We start from the raw sequence: 20,780 nt of genomic DNA on the forward strand, positions 1-20,780 counted from the left end.
ACGACGGGGCTATAGGTTGTTTAATTAGCATGGATACAGGGGGGAAGGGGGGTAGGCTTACTGCTCCCTGATCTTCTTATGACCCTGAGGCTCAGGGGGGTGGAGCCCGCCATGCCTTGACGCCATCAACCCCCCCTAATCCCAGTGGCGGTGGAGAAGGTAGTCAATGGGAGCAGTGGGCTGCAGAAGCCTGGCGACGGCTGTTATGTAACAAAGTAGGCCACCTCCCAGCCTCCGCTGCTGCTCTATTTCACTGCCTTGACTTTAGGCTTTAGGGGGCGTAATGGCCTCTGCAGCCGGCTGTCCTGCCTGATCTGCACGAAGCTGAAAGTCCTTTACTACAGGCTGGTGGATCTGCAGAGCACCACCACCAAGGATGGAAGATATTCTGCAGGGAAGATTATGCAATTGGCTTTGCTTTTTTTTAATTGAAGGGTCAGACTTGACTGACTTGCTGTTGCATTGACTTAAATATGACATTACTGACAACACAACCTACCTAAAATCTTCATATTGCTTGTTTTATCAGCCAAAAACCTGAAAAAACAGCCCTATAAAACAGAGATTAGCTACAAATATGTCAAATTTGAGAAGCTGTTTGACATTTTCGCTTGATAAATGACATAAATTGTTGACTTATAACAATTAACCCTGATTCCAAAAATGTTGGGACATTGTCTAAAAGGTAAATAAAACAGAATGTAATCATTTGTGTATCTTTTGTGATATATATTCAACTAAAAACTGTGTAAACTTTTGTTTTTGTAAATATACCTTCTGCTTTGAATGCATTCTGCTTTTACTTACAGTTTGAGAATCAAAGTTTTGGACTCAGGGTTGCTTTGCATATTGCATAAAATGACTGATTTGTATGATTTTCCTGCTCCAACTAGCGGTTCTCACATTGACTTACAAATTTGACCTAAATTTTACATCTGCTTCTGGCTTTAGCTCTACCTAGAATCCAAGGTGATATCTTCATATTGCTTATTTTGTCAAAATCAAAAATAGAAATATGAAACAGAATAGCAGCTAAATTCTCACATTTGAGAGGCTGAAATCTGCAAATGTTTGAAATTTTTTCTTGATAAACGACTCAGACATTTGTCAGTTATGCAAGTACATTATTTGCTGTTTGTTTATTTTTTATAGCTGGAAAGCTTAGTCAGTTAATAAGATTTACATATGAAATTAAGAGACTGATTTCCCCTGTTCCAGCTGGCATGCTTCAAACCTAAATCTGACTTCAATCTAAGAATGCTCACAGAAAATTAATTTCCTACCTGCAGCTTTACCTAGAATCCAAGGTGATCTCTTTATATTGCTTATTTTATCTAGCCAAAGGTAACATAAACAACAATAACAACAAGTACTCGTTCTTCAGCAAAATGAAAGAGAATAGCAGCAAAATTCTCATATTTGACAAGCGGAAATCAGCAAAAGTTTGATTTATTTTCATTCATCAAGCAAAAATGTCAGTTATGCAAGGGATATTTTTCTCCTGCTCCTACTACTAGTTCCTGCTTTGATCCAACATAAATTTAACATTCCTGAGAGAAAAATATACATTTTCTGGTTGTAGTTCTACAGAGAATCCAAGGTCATAGCTACATGTCAAAAAGTGTATAGCAGCAACAATTTTGCTTTTTGTGCTTGTTTTATCAGAAAAACCCTCAGTATTAGTTATACAATACTATGAAACAGAAAATAGCTACAAATCTTCCCCTTTTGAGGTGCTGCAATCAGCAAATGTTTGATTTACTTTCATTCAAGTAGAAATGTCAGTTATGCAGGTTATGTCAGGGATTTTTTTTCTCCTGCTCCAACTACTAGTTCCTCTTTTATATCTAAATCTGACATAAAGTTAACCTTTCTGAAGAAAAATGATCAACTATCTAATTATAGGTCTACCTAGAATCCAAGGTGATCTCTACAGTCAAACCCCCCCAAAATATTAAATCAACAGCACTCTGAAGCTCAGTATAGCAGCAAAATTCTTGCTTTTCACTCAAAACCCCTCAAAATTAATTTTACAGCACTATAAAACAGAAACTAGCCACATGTTTTCACTTTTGAAAAGCTGAAATCAGCAAATGTTTGACATTTTTTTCTTGATAAATGAAAATAAATCAGTCATTCTGGTTATGTAAGGACAATTTTTCCCTGCTCAAACTACTATTTCCTGCTATGACCTCTGAACCTGACATAGATTTATGATTTACAGTTTTCACATTCAAAACCCCCAAAATACATAATTAACAGCAATATGAAACAAAGTATAGCAGCAACATTTTTTCTTTTTTTATCAGTCAAAACCCCTCAGTAATAATCTTACAACACAATAAAACAGAAAATGGCAAATCTTCACATTTAAAAAGCTGAAATCGGCAAATGCTTTTCATTTTTGCTTATAAAAAATGAAATTCATCAGTTATTCATGTTCTGTAAGGTACAGTTTTATTTTATTTATTTTTTGTATTTTTTGTATTACACTTTCCGACTTACTACTGATTATGAAGATTATAGAGTTTTTCACAGTTATTGAAAGAAACAGATCTGATTCAGAGTCAGTCCGGGCCGTCAGACTGTAGCCCAGACTGAAGTCCCGCCATCCTCTGACCCTCCCCTCTCGGCGAGTAAAGCGCCTATGTGCCCGCATTCTGCTCGCCTGCTCTGCCGTGACCTGATGAGATCAGACATCTCCCCCTCGCCCTCCCTCCCTCCACTTCCCGACATACAAGAGTGGCTCGTTTCTGAAGGCCTGAAAGCAGCTCCATCTTAACTTCTGTTTTGACTGGGACGTAGAGGGAGGGGGTTAAAAAAAAAAAGCACTACTAAGGCCATTTTTAATCAGCCGCTTCGCTGCAAACGCTGTCCGAAGCAGATGGGAGTCATTATTGAATGGCAAACGTGCTCAATTTACTGCACTGCACTGCCAGCGCTCTGTCCGTCTCCTGAAAGTCCCCTCTCGATTATCTTAAGTAGTCCGCTGTCTGAATCTGCCTTTTTCTGGGTTATGTTGACATGCTCATCATCATACGTAATCAACCAGCATTATAAAGTACACTTTGAATAAATCTATCTAAAGCGCTCATTTGGTTCCTTCTTGCAACTCGTCTGGGTTATGTCATTATTGAAGCCTCTCCTCAGCGTCTAGACTGAATTCTGAACAGCGTCTGCATCTATAAATAAAAACTCCCTCTGGGCTTTAAAGGTTTTCTATTTTTTTTTTAAAACTGTGTGTTTGAACCAAGACATGTTTGTTTAATATTATTACCTGTGTGGAAGTCGTTCTCCACATTTCACTTAATCTTTTTCCTCATTTCCCTGCCGCCGCTCCTCGTGCATGTTAAGTTATGGGTCTGTGGGTATGCTATGTCAAGGCATGGCATAGGCTTTGTATTTACTTACTGTCAAAACAATGAGTGTAATCCCGCTTGAATGAAATCCCGTTCACCCACCCCCCCATTTCATGCCAATGAGATAATTAGTCCCATGTCTCATCTGCATCTGAGCAGGAAAGCCTCTCCGCCCCCCCTCCCAGACTGGCACTGGGCCCTGGGCAGTTTGGGCACCACCGCTGCCCCATTATCTGTCTCTGTCCTAATCAGGATGCTTCAGCTGGCTGACACACTACACTGTTCTCATATCTGACTGTGTTATGATCCACTTTAAGAGCTGTTATTTGGCCTCGTCCACTCTAGAGGAAGGATCCCTCCTCTGCTGCTCGGCCAAAGTTTTCACATTTTCTTGGAGAGAGTTTTTCCTGATCTAAATCAAGAGTCTAAGCATGGAGGGAGTCGTATAATTAAGACTGACTTTACATGTATCTGGACCTAATCTTTAGGATGATTGCACTTTTGTGTTTTGACTGCTGTTCTGGCTTGTCTAATCAAGATTAACTCCAACACATTGACTACAGTTTTGGCAGATGCATTTTAAACATGATTATGATGCCTTTCCATTGCAGCTAATGATTATTTTTATGATTGATTTTAAGCCGGGGTGGCTCAAAGTTAATGCCTTTTATCACTTTCCTGGAAAGTAGATTTCCAATCCACTTGCCAAAAGTACATTTTTAGTTTATTAGCAGTTATCAAATAACAAATAAGATGTTAATTGTCATGTTTCATTTTTATTTCTGTGACTGGATCAGAATAAGGACACAGTATGTGATGGATGAAAAGCAACACTTGGTTCTTGTTTTGGCCCTCCAGTAACATTTTGTCTGAAACTTGACATGCCTTCAATTAGTAAACAATTATATCTCTTGTGCAATAATCAACATGTGCAAAAATCTTTAACTCTGTATGGATACTGTGACTGTCTGTTACTTGAATTATCTTCTACACTGCACTTTAAATGTTTACCAGAACTGGTAAACTGAACTGGAAGAAAAAGTACACATGGGTTTTTTTAAACATATGTTTTATGTGCCTATTTAAGAGCTGATATCTAGCCATTTTCCATGGTTTTCTTGATAATAACCAAAATCAATATCAAGAAAAGCATGTTAAATGTCTAAATATCAGCTCTTAAATTAAACCTTTATGAGCTATTTTTGTTATCATTATATTCGTCCAAACAAATGTACCTTTACTTGTACCAGGCATTAAAATGAACAAGAAATTGAAGAAAACAAGGGTGGTCTAATAATTTTTTTCCATCGCTGTATCTTGTTTTATCTTTTTTATACATTTCCAGTGCACTGATTGGGTGGAGCAGCCACAATTTCGTTCTCTGTGCAATGACAATGAATTCTACTCAAAATATGACCCCATTTTATATCCGCCTTGCTCACAAACTTGCGTCAAACTGTGCAATGCATCCTCTAACACCACCCAGCTAAACTCCTGTCTCCAATATAATTAAAATGCTTTCCTGCAGTCCAGCTCATAAACCTTATTTTTTCCTTTTGTTTCTGGAGAGGATGCTCCAGATAAAACTCAGAAGAAGGATTAAAGTAAAGAAAAATCAATTGATGGCGAGGACAAACAGCTCACTGCTGGTGTAACTTTTCCTTGTTGGAGAGCGTTGAGTGAGAGGGTTCATCCAAATAACTCCAAAACTCAATAATATGAAACAAAAGGAAGCAGCTGAGTCCTCACACCTGAGAAGCTGCAACAAGTAAATGTTTGACATGACAAGTTATCAGTTATGTTGCTGAATTCTATAGAGCTGAAAGTAATTTTAAAGTCAATCTTTTTATTTTGGGCTGTTGTTTGGACAAAACACATTTGAAGACGTCATCTCGGGCTCTTTTCGACATTTCATACACTAAAGAAAATATATTAATTTAAAAAATCTGCAGATTAATGGATCATGAAAATTGGTCGTTTGTTGCAGCAGCTCTATAATATAAGTCTGTTGATTTACTGACTAATTATTTGGCCTTTTCTATCTGAATATTCATCACTTCTTCATGCTGCATGCAGTATTTCTTCTTCCTTTTGACCTTTGCATGTAGAGCTGATGCTTCAGCTGTTAACCGGGTGCTTGGGTGACAAAAACCTGAATGTGAAAAATTATTCTGCAGCACGCACTGACGACCTGGAAGACCTTTTTACAGCATCAGCCAGTCTCCAGGTTCATCGGGGTCCTCACAGAATGAATAAAAGCTCAGACATATATATATTTATTCCCCTACAAAAAAGCTGCTGTCTCTGTGGCCGCCCTCTGACGGAGCTGCACCTCTAACGCCGATCTCTCTTATCGATTCACAGAGGCGGCGCTGCACAGCCTGCTGGGAGCTCTGACCAGCGAGACTTACGACGACCCCACTCAGCACCTGGAGCGGGAGCAGGCGCTGGCCAAGCAGTTCGCAGAGATCCTGCACTTCACTCTGCGCTTTGATGAGCTTAAAGTACGACTCTGCCCTCTCTTCCTCCAGCAGTATCACTTTCTGCTCCTCTACACTCCAAACTCACCTTTTAGACGTTGATATAAACTCTGCACTTTTCTCTTGTGATACAAACCAGACCTCTTAGTTGCTGATGCCCCCGAATTGATTTTTTAGCTCTGTGCAATTTTAACTGCAGCCTGTGAGTGCGTGATTAGCATTTAATTAGAATCCTGATGCTGCTCTGCTGTTTATAATACAGCGGATCTCAGTGAAACAGCTAATAAGGGTTATAGCGGGAAAAGAGCGTGTTGTCATGAGTCGAATTCTGCATAATGCAGCATGTTTTTAGAAATCATGTAGGGAAGGAGCTTCAAAAACTTGCATTAAGACACAAAAATTGCTTGTGCGAAACCCAGAAAAAGCATGGGCGTCGGTCGAATGCCCATTGTCAAAAACAAAATTGTGTGATCTGGTTAGACAGTGGGTGAACTGGTTCCCCTTCACCCTCGCTCCTTGGATACAAAAAAACTTTAAAAAAACACGGCCGACACCCCCAGGCGATTTGCTGCGACGTCCCAATTAGTGCCCACTACCCAGGCTGGCAAGATAAAAACATGAAGGTAGGGGGTGCAAGGTGGCATGCCAGGGCTATTCATCAATCTTTCACACCCATACACGGGCTTCTGACCTAGTTAAAGTGTCTGTGCGGCGCGCAGCCCCTCCCTGGCGTAGCAGCCTGTCTCTCCTGGTGCACACAGTGGACACAGACTGAGTACCAGCCTATTGTAGCGGGATTAGCATGCTGCCAGTGCAGCTTTGACTGTGACAGGCTCATACAGGAATGAGGATAATTAACCACATGATGAGCTCTCGCTGGTGGTGACGTTTGAAAGAAGCTCTCTGGTTGGTTGGCTTGTGTTTGAGGGGTCAGTTTGGCTTCACAGTCATGATTCATATTTTTGGGGGGGAATCTAAGAAGTTCACGACCCCTGTGTGTCTTTAGCCTACATTTGTCCTCCCCTTAATGAGACCCTTTATACCTTTTTGTCAGCTTTATAATTGTTGACCCTCCTGTCACAAACTGTACTAACGCACAGTGTGACTGCAACAGAACAATAACCAAATAGTTCCTGACAGGATGAGCCGGGATGTGGATGTAAAAGGCGGATGAGTGTCAGAGGATTCAAATCCAGTTCAGCAAATAAATACTGTAATTGTATCCGTGTTCTTTTCATGTCGTCTCCCCCCCAAAGCTACGTTTCTGCCTTGTTGGCTAAAACATTGTGTCATGATGATGGCGTGTTTGATCCAGAACTGAATGTCCTGCTGCAGGCGGTGCCACCTACAGACATGCACAGACACTCTCCCCCTCTCTCTTTATCTCTCTATTAACATGCATTTCTGTTGCTTTTTTTTTTTTTTTTTGCAGATGACAAATCCTGCCATTCAGAATGACTTCAGCTACTATAGAAGAACCTTGAGCCGGATGCGGATCAACAACGTACCGGTGAGAACATCATGTCCCTCTCCTCTCTGGGTGGTAAAGATGGTGTAATTAAAGAAAAGGAGCTTTTTAAAAGCAGCTATAATTCATGTTTTTAGCAGTTAAGAACACACAGAGACACAATTATCACCCAACTGTGACTTTGATCAGTATATACTTATTTCTGTAGCTAATTAATGCTTAAAAATGAAGTTGTGTACAATTTCCAGTGGTGGGAAAAGGTATCAGGAATCAGTTACAAGTCCTGCAATTCAAATCTTAAGTAAAAGTACAAGAATATGGAGAAAGGTCTGGTTTAACCGTCAGTATTTTTTATGAACTTAGGCAGTGAAGCCCAGGACCGAGATCATAAAATCATGTTACTTTCAAAACACATTTGATTTGTGTGAGATCACAAAATCACATGAAAGTAGCTACAGCTCTAGGAATGGTTTTGCCCAACACTAATATAGACACATGTTGAATACACTTACCGGACACTTCATTAGGTACACCTGTTCAACTGATCGCTGAATGCATTTAGGCATGTAGACATGGAGAGGACGAGCTGCTGAAGTTCCAAGCGAGCATCAGAATGAGGAAGAAAGGTGATTTAAGTGACTTTAATGGTTGTTGGTGCAGGACGGGCTGGTCTGAGTATTTCTCAAACTGCTGATCTAACAACTATCTCTAGGGTTTACAGAGAATGGTCCGAAAAAAAGAAAATATCCAGTGAGTGACAGTTGATGCCAGAGGTAGGAGGAGAATGGCCAGACTGGTTCGAGGTGATAGAAAGACAACGGTTTCTCAAATAACCACACGAACCTTGAAGCAGAAGACCACACCGCCACTTTATTAGGTACACACTTCACCTAACAAAGTGGCCTGTGAGTATAGCCCATGCTTGGTATATGAAACTTTTCCCTTAACTGGTGTGAAAACATGTAAGAATATCCCTGCTAGACAGCAAATGTCGCTAATGTATTTTTTGAAAATCTTTAAAACCATTCATGTAAAGAACCAAGCAGGTCTGTCTTATTGCAAACGTCCAAACACGCCTTTTTCAGCACATAGCTAGCTCTGAGGTTGTTGTTGTTGTTGTTGTTGTTGTGTTCAACATATCTACAGAGATTTTAAAAGTTGTAACACGCAGATGTTGGAAGAAAAGGAGAATTCTGTATTTTTATACTCCTTTCATGTTTCCATGGTGCTGGCCCTGATCAAACACAAAAACCGTTCGTCACCATGACTCATCTGTACTCAGACCTGATGTTGATTAAAGCCATCATTCCTCATTATAGCCTCAGCTCGGATCAGACTGCAGGAGTTTGAGCCCTCATGAGTCGGGGAGAGTGCGGCAGAAAGCGTCTCGCAACAAGAAGTCTGAGCCCCGCGGGGAGCTGCAGGGAGTGTCGGGCAGCAGCGCGTGGCAGCAGAAACTGATCCCAAATCAGTTACATAGGCTCAAAGCCTCTAGAGACGACACGCATAACTCCAGATTAATGTAGAGTCTGTATAGTAGATGACACCCAAGACAAAGTGGTTGTTTTTTTAAGATTTATGAATTAAAAACTGCCAAAAAAAATGCCCAAATGACTTCATGTTTACAGCTCCACAGCATCTAATCTAAAAGACAACAATGTTTTCTTTTTACCAAATTAGCGACATGAAAGTCACGGACCTGCCCGTGTACCTGAAGTTAATCTATCATTTGTGTTCAAAGTGCCATAAAACTGAAGCAGCTCACTGGGTACTATTAAAGTGTTTGATGTTTCCTGTATTGATTGCACACAATAGCTTTCACATGGAATTCAAGGACACATCCACTCTCCCATATCACGCATGCTGCACTTCACCAGATATACATCTTTATTCAGCAGCTTCAAGGACATTTAAAAGATACTTTAATGCAGGAAACAGTGAGATTTCAGCGTGTCTGTGTGCGCAGAATGAACCGCTCTTAGTTTTGACCGCCTGACAGGAGATTTTATTCTGCAAACCAGAATGTGCCATTAGGCAAATGGGCCCAGACAAGTTGTCGTTAGGACCTGTCACTGCTGAAAGATGCTCAGACTGCCGTCCTCTCGCAGCAGCAGCGTTGTAGTCAGCGCTCAGACAACTGAATCATTCAGACATCTGAGATGAAACACATCTGTCCCGGCGGTAACAAAGTCTTTGAGCTCATATGTCATCGTTTCTTAAAACATGAATTGGTTTGAAATTTTGGGGAGATTATTCCTATTCCTGTCAGCGTCCTCGCAAAAATAAAGGCAGGAAACTGATCTTAATATTTAAATATGCAGACAAATTTAGAACAAGAGACACCTTGTTCTTTTGTTACCCGCCAGGTGTTTTCAATGTCTCGCTCCGTCTGAAACTATAAAGCAGCAGGATGCGTTAGTCAGCTGGGGAACCAGGAGGAGCAGCAGGGCTCGGTGAGCGGGTTCATATCAGCGTTTCTACCTTATGATTTGATTGAATTAAATTCCTTTTAATGTGCAATCTATTGGAGCTGCATGACAACAAGGAGTGTGATGCCAAACAAAACTTCTGATGTTACCACATCTATGTTTAATGCTTTGTTAAGAGGTTTTAAACTAAATTAGCTCTTTATGTATTTTAATAACAGAATATTCATTTCACAGTACAAAGCAGCAGCAGCGGATTTTCTACAGCAGTTCAGATACGCCCCGCATCTGTCTCATGGGAAAGATATATTTCTGTAAACAAATCAATCTACACAGAATGAGAGATAAACATGTAACTAAGTACAGTACTTGAGTATTCCCATTTTATGTAACTTGATACTTCTAATGCACTACATTTTCAGGCAGATATTGTACTTTACTAACATTTAACTGACAGCTCTAGTTACTTTTCAGGTCGAGATTTAACATAAAAACATGATCAATTTGAAGTGATCAGACATTTTTTTTTTTTTTTTATTAAACCACATAAAAGAATATTAAGTAGTTAAACTGATCTTTACTAAATTAAAATGCTGCTCACACAAATTCCTCAATACAAATAATTTAATAATATATTCAGAATGCAAAACAATCTGAGTGGGTTCATTCTGCTTAACGAGTACTTAAACTTTTGATACTTAATTTATTAATAATAAATAAATGAAATAGATAAATAATATATACAAATAAATATAATATATATATATATATATGTAATAATGATAAAAATAAATACATTTTAAAATATATGTTTATTTTATTTCATTTTGATGCTTATACTTTTGTACTTCTACTTATGTAAATTTTGAATACAGGACAGGAGTAATTTTGCAGTGTGGTTTTAGTACTTTTACTTATTTTTAATTAAGGGAGCTGAATACTTCTTCCACCACTGTTAATATCACGCAAATGTTTTGTTGTTGTTTTTTTTTATATCAGTAGGGTTGCAACTTATTTTCACCATTGAATATATTAATTTCTGGATTCATTGTTTTTTTCAATGAAATGTCCAAAAATAGAGAAAAATTATTTGCACAAGATGAAGTCTTTGAGTAGTATATTTAATGCAACCTATACCAAAAAAAGTATGACAAAAAGGCTTCAAATTCTCACACTTAAGAAGCTTGAAACCGGGAAATGTTTTGTTTTTCTGCTTGAATAATAATGCTGACTATAATGTCTTTATATTGAATGCTTTTCAGGCGGAGGGTGAGAATGAAGTCAACAATGAACTGGCCAATCGGATATCTCTGTTCTACGCCGATGCCACGCCCATGCTGAAAACATTAAGCGACGGCACAACAAAGTTTGTATCAGAGGTGAGACTGACAGAAAACTCAGAACACTTAAAAAAAATATATATATATTAAATATTTCTTCTAACCCTCCTGTTATGTTATGTTTGGCACGTTTAATTATCCAAAAGTGTCAGAAACTAAAAAATCCCAATAAACATTGTTTATATTTCATTAAAAACTCCATTACTAACCATTTCATTCAGTATTAAGTGCAATAGTGTTCCTTACCTCTCAAAGATCATGGTTCAATGAGGATAATTCACTCTTTTTTTTTCATTAAAAAATGCATGATAAAACTTTTTTTTATGTACATTGGGAAGACCTACTTTTAAATACAATGATTTTATATGATATAGATTTTTTTTTTATTTTAAATTTTTATTTTTTTATTTTTTACTAAACAAAAATTAAAAAAAATGTTTTTCATAGATTTTTAAACTTTGAAATGGCTCAATTTGACCCGCAACATAAAAGGAGGGTTTAACCAACCAACAACAAACAATAAAACAAAAGACACACAAGACAAGAAACAAGACAAGAAACAGAGCATACCATACAAGAAAAAAGAAAAAAATGTAATTAATAAAATAAAATGAATAACTAAATTAAAGACTAAAAATATAATAAAACAATGTTTCATTAATAAGAATATATTTAAAAAAAAAAAAATCTAATTTCTTTTGTTTTTATTTTTACAGAATAAGAACCTGCCCATCGAGAACACGACAGACTGTTTAAGCACGATGGCGAGTGTGTGTAAAGTCATGTTGGAAACGCCGTAAGTGACTTCCTGCTGACTCACTTCCTGTTCTTTACATTCATCGTGTGTCTAATCTCCGCTTCGTGTCCTGTCAGGGAGTACCGCAGCCGGTTCACCAGTGAGGACACGGTGTCGTTCTGCCTCCGGGTGATGGTCGGGGTCATCATCCTGTACGACTACGTCCATCCTGTCGGAGCCTTCGCAAAGTCGTCCAAAATCGATGTGAGTACATTTTCACTTGGTGGAAGAAGTATCCCGATCGGAAAAGTGAAGAAAATGCTCTTTGGTCTGCTTGCCTTGTACCTTGAAATCTGATTTCACAGGAAATGTTGTTTGCTTCTGTAGGTCATATAGAGGCATCGGCATTAAATTGAGACTGTTTTCGTAAGCAGTTAAAAACACCTTGTAGCTACTTTAATCCTTCAGTTTATAGTTGACAGAAAAAGGGTTGAAGAAATGTTATTGACTTCAACTCCTCTATGTCAGATACATATAGAGGAGTTGAAGTTTAAAGTAACATAAAATAGAAATCTAGTATACTGAGACTTTGTCACGGCCTTCCATGTGTGTTAGAACCTCTTTGTTTCGGTTTTGGACGAGTGAGGGACGGTGTGTCACTTTCCGCTAGTTACATGCGATGTGGCTTTTCAAAATAAACTTTGGTGTTTACAGGAAACGGTTAACTTCAGTCAATAAAAGTGTAAAAGAACATGATTGGAGTTAAAAACAACTACTTTAAGTGTAAGTTAAGGTTATTACTGTCTAGTGCCGTTAGCGTAGGACAAGATACACAGCCATGGAAAAAATGATTAGACCATGCTTGTTTTCTCTAAATTCTTGTCCTTCTTAATGCCTGGTACAACTAAAGGTACATTTGTTTGGACAAATATAATGATAACAATAGAAATATCTCATAAGAGTTTAATTTAAGATTTGATATTTAGCCATTTTCTATGGTTTTCTTGATAATGATTTTGGTTATTATCAAGAAAACCATGGAAAATGGCAAACAAATGTACCTTTAGTTGTATCAGGCATTAAAATGGGTGGTCTAATATTTTTTTCCATGACTGTATATTAATGAAAACAGTCAGCAACACACTGTTTCTAATAGTCTTCATGTTTTGTACAGAATTAAGTGTTTTACCAGTCAGGACCCAGTGTTTCATTCTGAGCCAGTAACTTAACAAAAAATTGGCAGAAACATAGAAAAAAAGAAATACTCTTGTATAGAACAAGTAGCTTGTATTTGTACTTTAGCTCAGCTCTGGAGTAAATATGCCGCTGCCGTCCCACTTCACAGCTTGCCGTGTGAAGCTGACAGTGTGTTTCTTGTCCACAGATGAAAGGCTGCATCAAAGTCCTAAAAGATCAGCCTCCGAACAGCGTCGAAGGCCTCCTCAACGCTCTCAGGTAAGCTCGTGTCGAAATCAAATTGAGTTTTTCCCCCCTGCAGCCCAGCATGTAATGTGATTGTAGCTACACTTGTGGCTCCCGTTGAAAAGCAGACGGCTGCTCACGCTGCGAGCTGAATGATGCTGCTGCCCGTTCAGCAGACGGACCTGTGTGACTCACTGTCTGCACAGTCCAGCAGGGATTCGGTCAGCTGTGAGCGCTCTGTGTCAGATCTGGGCTGGGTGTCGAAGCCACTCCAGAAAGGCCGATTACATCTGACACCTTGTCCCCCCCTCTCCTCGTCCCCTCGCAGTCTCCCAAATTCTTACCCGCCTCTCCTAACGCTCACAGCTGTTCAAGATGACGGGGCCATTTCTCTTGCGACCTCACATCTGTATCTCTCTCTCTCTCTGTATCGTGCCCGAGGCTCGCCAATGTTGCCCAGCTGCATATAAGGTCACTTGCATGCAGAAGTTGCCAGATTTTCTTTCAGCGGTTTCACCTCTCATCTGACAGAAGATGACAGAAATATGCAGATGGTGGAAAGTAACATTTATAGTATCACAATGTAGTTTTTACTCCTCTACATTTATCTGACAGCAACTGTTTTTATTTAAATAATGCCTAAAAAAGGTCACATTTTCCAGTATTAACAATATTAAGTAATACAAAGAGAGAAGAATACAAATGTTTGTAGCAGAAGTTGATTTTTCCTCTTTCCTCTCCCGTTAAAGGGAAATGTAGGATGTAATGAAGTGGGGTTGTATGAGGTGCTCATCTGTAGTCAGTGTTTTACCTACAGTAGATGTCAGTTGGCACGGCCTCAGTTTGGAGAAGCAGGCAGGAATATTTTAGCTTTCTAAAAGAAAAAAATCAATATCAGTTTAAGAGAATGCTATCTTTAGAATATTTTCCCCGCTTTACCTTGCCAACAGACGGCCCTTTTTCCTACGGAGGAATGAAACCGTTATCTATGCTCTCTTCAGCGCCACCAGACTCCATTGACAAAAACAGTAATTTTTACCTCCCAGGACATGGTAGTTGGTGATCCACCGCTGCCTCGATCAGTTAGTTAGTTGGCGTTATTGTGTGATTTTGGTGACAAATCATAATCTATATAAAGGTGCATCTCAATAAATTAGAATATGATGGAAAAGTTAATTTCCAGTAGTTCAAGTCAAATAGCCCCAACCAAGTATTGAGTCATATAGAGGCCAACATTTCCATATTAAACATACTTTTATTGGTCTTTTGTAATATTCAAATTTTTTGAGACACTGAATTTTAGGTCTTCATTAAATATAAGCCATAAGTATTATAATTGGAAGAAATTAAATCAATTAAGACATGAAATGTTTCATTCTGTGTGTGATGGATCTATATAAGATGTTATTTCCATTTTTTAAATTGAATTACTGACATAAATAAACTTTTCTATGATATTCTAATTAATTGAGATGCACATGTCTGTCTGTCAACTTGTCCTCTTTGGTAGATGGATGGATTATTTACTTTGTTCAGGTTAAAAATTATACATTTTATGAATTTTAATAAAAAAAACAAATAATGTAAAAAATAACTTGTTAAATGAATACACGTTGCAAGTAATCCTTAGGGTTTCTTGGATGTTTCGGTATAAATTTCAGCCCGATCAAATTTAGCTCCAGGGGCCAAACTTGTAGAACTTGGAATGACCAATCTAAAGGTGTGTTTTACTTTGAATTCTTGAAGGAAACTTCTAAATTATTAATTTACTTCTTTGGATTCCCCATGCCCTGTTGAGGCATGCAAGGAAAACAACTTTCCTCAAGAATTCAAGGTAATTGATGATTTAACCCTCCTCTTATGTTGTGCGCCACATTGACCCCATTTCAAAGTTTAAAAATCTTTTTTTTTTTAAAGTTAAAAGTATTTTTTCATAAAAAGGAAAAAAAAATTAAATGTGTTGTTGTTTTTTTAAACCAATAAGGTACAACAATTTTTTTTTATTATTTTTTATGTAGGTCTTTCCATTGTACATAAAATAAGTTTTAACATGCATTTTAATGAAAAACAAGTGAAGTATCCTTATTGAACCATGAGCTGTGAAAGGTAAAGAACACCATTGCACTAAATATTGATTGAAATGGTCAGTAATGGAGTTATTAATAAAATATAAACAATGTTTATTGGGATTTCTTTAATTTCTGATACTTTTGGATTATTAAACTTGCTTCGGGTTATTGCTGTTCCTGAAAAAAAACGAACATAACAGGAGGGTTAAAGGTGAAATATTCCTTTTAAGTAAATGACCTGTTTGTTTCCTCCACCTCTGGATGTGCAGGTAAATGTGATTTGGTCTGTGATGCGTTTGATTTTCTCACCTGCAGGTACACAACCAAGCATCTGAATGATGAATCAACCAACAAGACTATCAAGAGCATGCTGCAGTAGGACGGAGCTGCTACAACTGCTTGCCTCACACCCTGCTGGGGGGAGACGCCACTCTCCTGACTGATGTCGGTGCACAGAATGTTTTTTTTTTCTTTTGCTTTTTTTCTTTTAATAATGGAAAAAGAGCTACAGCTCCGCCCTCTTTTATAATGCAAAATGCTACTGCCATTATGAACGTCTTTTTCTGTGCCAAAAAGATGTTGCTGATGTTTTCGATAAAAGGCCATGCGACAATGGCAGCTAATGAAAGCATTGTGGATCCTCTGGTGTTTTTAAACTTGTTTTTCCCCTACAGAAGGGACGACGGGAGTGCTTTGACTTGAAAATTTAAAAAGAGAGAGATATATAGAGAAGTATATATTATTTTTGTTTGATTCGTTATTTAATATTACATCCTCTGCATGATGTCTTTTCCTTCTATTTAAAAAAAACCTAATGGTTCAGTTTAATTTGTCTGCTCTATTGTGCATTATTAAATGTTTTGTTATTGAAATGGTACTTGTCGAAATGAGATTTAAGAGTACTGTTTTTATATTTTTTATAGGTTTTAATTTGTGCATATGTCTTTTTTTCATAGTTGTGTTGTATTTTTCATTTGAAAAACTTTAAACTGTGATGTGTGGAAAAATCAATTTAAAATTGGGAGTCTGTACTGTAAATGGACGGTATGTTGTCGGCTGGAGAAATTAAAAGGAGAACTCTTGTTTTCTACAACCCGCCTCGTCATGTCTGATCTCTTATCTCATATCCTCGTCTACCGATGGTTGTTGCAAAGGTTTCTTTTTTTTCTCACGGGAAAAGCAGAGAAATACAGTTTCTCATACTCAACCACGACACAGACAGTGAGGAACGCTTCAGATCTCACAGCTTGATCAGATACACACACAGGCAGTTCATTTCTTTGAAATATCTTCAGCTACTAGGAATAGTTTGGCATTAAGTAGTTTAGCATCTTTAAGCTCATTGTTTTGGTTTGTTTGGTGTCATTTTCAGCTGCAGCAGGCAGCTTTTTTCAGTAAAAGCTCTAAAAACCCACTGTACACCAGTGGTGGAAAAAGTATTCAGATCCCTTACTTAAGTAAAAGTACTAATACCACACTGAAATTACTCCACTACGAGTAAAAGTCCTGCATTCAAAACTTACTGAAGTAAAATAACACATTATGCGGAATGGACCCACTCAGATTGTTAATTATATATATTTATAATTAAATAATATGTATTGATGCATTTATGTGAGCAGCGTTTTAATTTTGTAAAGATGGGGCTCATTTTAACTAAATATACTGTTATGTTTAATTAAAAAAATAAAATGTCTCATCACTTTAAATGTATCATATTTATTATGTTGAATCTCGACCTGAAAAGTAACAAAAGCTGTCAGCTAAATGTAGTGGAGTAAAAAGTATGATATTTGCCTCAAAATGTAAAGGAGTGGAATTTTAATGTTACATAAAATGGAGATACTCAAGTGAAGTACAGTACTTGAGTAAATGTACTTAGTTACATTCCATGACTGCTGTACACTGCCATGCAGCAGACAGTTAGCAGCTAAAGAGACTGATGTTTCCCTCAGTAGATGGTGGAAGCCAAATATGGAGCTAAAAGTGTTCCGGTTTCAGCATCCACTAAACTACTGGCAAGTATTTAATACAACTTCTAAACTAAACTACACATCCTGAACTATCCCTTTTAAACGTGATAATGTCAGTGTTGCAAACACAGCTTGTTTTCACTGCCTGCAAGTGGTCAAAAATATCACTTATGAAGCATCATTTATTAGCTTAATAGCTCAACACCCACTCGTTTTTACACTTAACTTTTGTTTGGATTAAACAATGAGAATGTTGATCCCTTGCCACATTTTCATCCAAATATGTTGCAGATTTTAAACTGAATTTTGAGAATATTGGCAAAACTGCTAATTTGTCTATTAGAAGTTGGATCATAACGATAAATAAGCAGTAAGAGGTACAAATTCATAGAAAACCATTAAATGCTTGTTTCTACATGATATGGGTGCATCTCAATAAATTAGAGTATCATAGAAAAGTTTACATTCACATCTTAATTGATTTAATTTCTTCTAATTATAATGATTATGGCTTACAATTAATGAAGACCGAAAACTCAGTATCTCAAAAAAGTTGACTATGACAAAAGACCAATTTTAAAAAAGTAAGTTCAATATGGAAATGTTTGCCTCTGAAAAGAATTTCCATCTATATGCACTCAATACTTGGTTAGGGTTATTTGTCTTGAACTACTGGAAATGGACTTTTCTCTAATGTATTGAGTTGCACCTGTACACTAGATTTACAAAACCTCCATGAATGGTTAAGGTGAGGATAGGTCATTGAACAGTCTGGTGAGATTGTTAGCAAGTTTTTTGCAAATCTAGGGTTAGGGACACAACCAGTAGTACCAGATTGTTTTGCAGAAAAAGAGGGACGGACAGGATGATGTAATTAGAGAGGGCCAGTCGGACCTAAATCGGTGAAAAACAATACAGAACACTCCCTTGAAATATTTTGTTTCATGTATTTATGAGAGGAAAGTTACATCAGATGTTTGCAATGAGGTTTTAATCTGCTGCTGTTTTTCCTCTCTTTATTGGAGCAAAAGCTTTAAATCACATGCTTAATATTTATCATCATTTATTCGCTAAATTTGTTTTTGTTGCACTTTGGCACATTTCGCTTTTATTGAAACACCTCAGCCAAGCATATCAACTCTTTTCTTTTTCTCACAGAGCCAGGCTAGCTGTTTCCCCTTGTTTCCTGTCTTTATGCTAAGCTAAGCTAACCGTCTGCTGGCTGTAGACTCATATTTAACGCACAATGAAAATGGTATCAATCTACTCATCTCCCGCTCATTAAGGAGGTGAATAATTGAATGTTGAAGTGTTCCATTAAGCAGTAATGAGTGGACATTAAAATGACAGTATCAATTAGTTCCAATTTTATTAGAAAACACCAGAAGAGTGTTGTTTTTCTTTTAGATGAACAAAAATATCCATTTAACCATTTGTCCTTGTCACACGTGCTGAATGTGCTTGAGCTCTTTTTTTGCCTTTCATGACCACTTTATGTCTCTTTTAGTTAATGGCTCATTAACAAACCCTTTTATGATGTCAGTGACAAGTGGTCATCTCCCTTTCATTTTTGAAAAAGCTTTTTCTGGATCCATTACTCCAACCTTTTTCTTCTTTTACTCTTGTCCTTCACTGAGGAAAAACAGAAATTTCCTTTCAGTTCACTTTCAGTCCACTAACCTTTCAGTTTTGTTTTTTTCTGCTGGTTTCTGTGGTGCTTTAGAGTGAGAAGGGGGCTACTCTTGGGTGGGCACTGCAGCACTATCAGCAGTGCGTTGGAGAACTTCTCAGGGTCAAAGACAGCGGAGGCAGCAGAGTGTGGATGGGTGTGTCCTCTGCAGCATCACTGCACTAACAGACATGGGAGAGGAAGGAAACGGGAGGGAGGAAATAAAGTGGTTTAATCTTGGGTGGGTTTAAAGTCCTTGAGGGAGAGAGTGGTGGAATACGGGAAAGTGCTGCCCCCATGGCTTGTGTTGCAGGGTTTTTTTTTTTTTTTTTAAATGAATGCAGCTTGAATGTGCTTGGAGAGGATGGAAGACTCATAGAAACGCTGCCTGCTCGTCACTGAGACAACTTCTCAGCAGGCAGCAGTAACCTTGTTCTGGTCTCCCACCGTGACCCTCGATGCAGAGGCTCTCACTCATCCTGCACCATCAGCTGCTGCAGGCAGAGACGGCAGCCCCGATATCCAGATGAGTGAACCCTTTCTGAGGGAGAGCAGTCAGCCTGTCCTCCGAGGTCTTTAGATTCATCACACCTGAAAATGTGCTGTTTGGAGGCGGGGATGCAGCCAGAAAAAAAACTTTAAAAAATCATTGTGTGCAAGTAGAAAAATAAGTCTTTTAAAACCTCCAAACAACACTTTCTTTACTATAGAAGCCCATTTCTGGCAGTAAAAGACAAAAAATAAGATGAGAATCCTGTTCTTTCTCCAAATAATAAGATAAGATAAGATAAGATATGGCTTTATTTATCCCACAGTGGGGAAATTTAGTTGTCAAAGCAGCTCAAGATACAGACATCTAGCCATTCTCCATGGTTTTCTTGATCATAACCAAAATCATGATTAAGAAAACCATGAAAAATGGCTAGATATTAGCTCTCAAATTAAATTCTTATGAGCTATTTTTGTTGTTATCATTATATTTGTCCAAACAAATTAAAATTAACAAGAATTTGAAGAAAACAAGGTTGGTCTAATAATTGTTTCCATGACTGTAGATATAGAAGACCGAATAAGAATATATAAAATAAGACATATACATACATTCTGTACATACATTTCTGCTATTTGGCATTGGAGAAAATATATTTAAGCGTTAATAAGTTAAATAGGTTAAATAGGTTGTTGCATGTAGTAGTATGAAAATAATCAGGCTCTCTTCGTGAAGTTCGAAGGATTTCCAGTGGTGGAATTTTAACTAATTACATTTACTCAAGTGCTGAACTTCTCTAAAAATGTTGAGATATTTCAATTCTGCACATCCGACCCCTTTAAGGTGCAGTTTTTGGACAAAAGGCAACTTAGAAAAGCACAAAAGGAGAGTGAGGTACAAAAAAATATTTAATGAGGCAACATTTCATCCTTCGAGCCCTTCGTCTGATGGAGTTTTTCACCTTCAATGTGCGGAGTGAACACATTTTATTCTGTAAAATCAGGAAAAACATGCATTTTTAAAAAATGTTCTGCATTTATGTGACTTGCTGGATGTCGTAGCACCATGTTCCCCCTCTATTTTGCTTTTAAATGTTGTTTTCTTGGACAAGATATGTCTACAAAGCAGGAATTACACAGCTCATTATCAGTAACAAATACCCAGTGGACTAACTGTTATTAATTTATCTGCTGCTCTATAGGGACACACTGTGCAAAAAGACAGCAAGGCATTTTATTCTAAAGAAGTACAAGCTGAAGTGTTATTATTATTATTTTATTGAGGTTTCATGATCATCAAAAAACAGGAAGTAAAGCAACTCATTTAATGCCCAAATGCACTAAGAGCA

The 20,780-nt window shown here is 37.7% G+C and overlaps 1 protein-coding gene across 1 annotated transcript in view; it reads left to right on the top strand.

Annotated features, from left to right (window-relative positions):
- The window catches only part of fam49bb (family with sequence similarity 49 member Bb), a 47,123-nt gene extending 30,730 nt beyond the window's left edge, over positions 1–16,393 (top strand). The window contains exons 6-12 of the mRNA XM_059326962.1: positions 5,724–5,863; positions 7,272–7,349; positions 10,996–11,112; positions 11,790–11,869; positions 11,947–12,073; positions 13,194–13,264; positions 15,616–16,393. Coding sequence (XP_059182945.1) covers positions 5,724–5,863; positions 7,272–7,349; positions 10,996–11,112; positions 11,790–11,869; positions 11,947–12,073; positions 13,194–13,264; positions 15,616–15,679 — 677 coding nt within the window. The 3' untranslated portion in view covers positions 15,680–16,393. The remainder of the gene's footprint in view (positions 1–5,723; positions 5,864–7,271; positions 7,350–10,995; positions 11,113–11,789; positions 11,870–11,946; positions 12,074–13,193; positions 13,265–15,615) is intronic.
- Positions 16,394–20,780: the final 4,387 nt, after the last annotated feature.

Source organism: Centropristis striata, chromosome 23 (assembly GCF_030273125.1).
Source record: "Centropristis striata isolate RG_2023a ecotype Rhode Island chromosome 23, C.striata_1.0, whole genome shotgun sequence".
NCBI lineage: Eukaryota > Metazoa > Chordata > Actinopteri > Perciformes > Serranidae > Centropristis > Centropristis striata.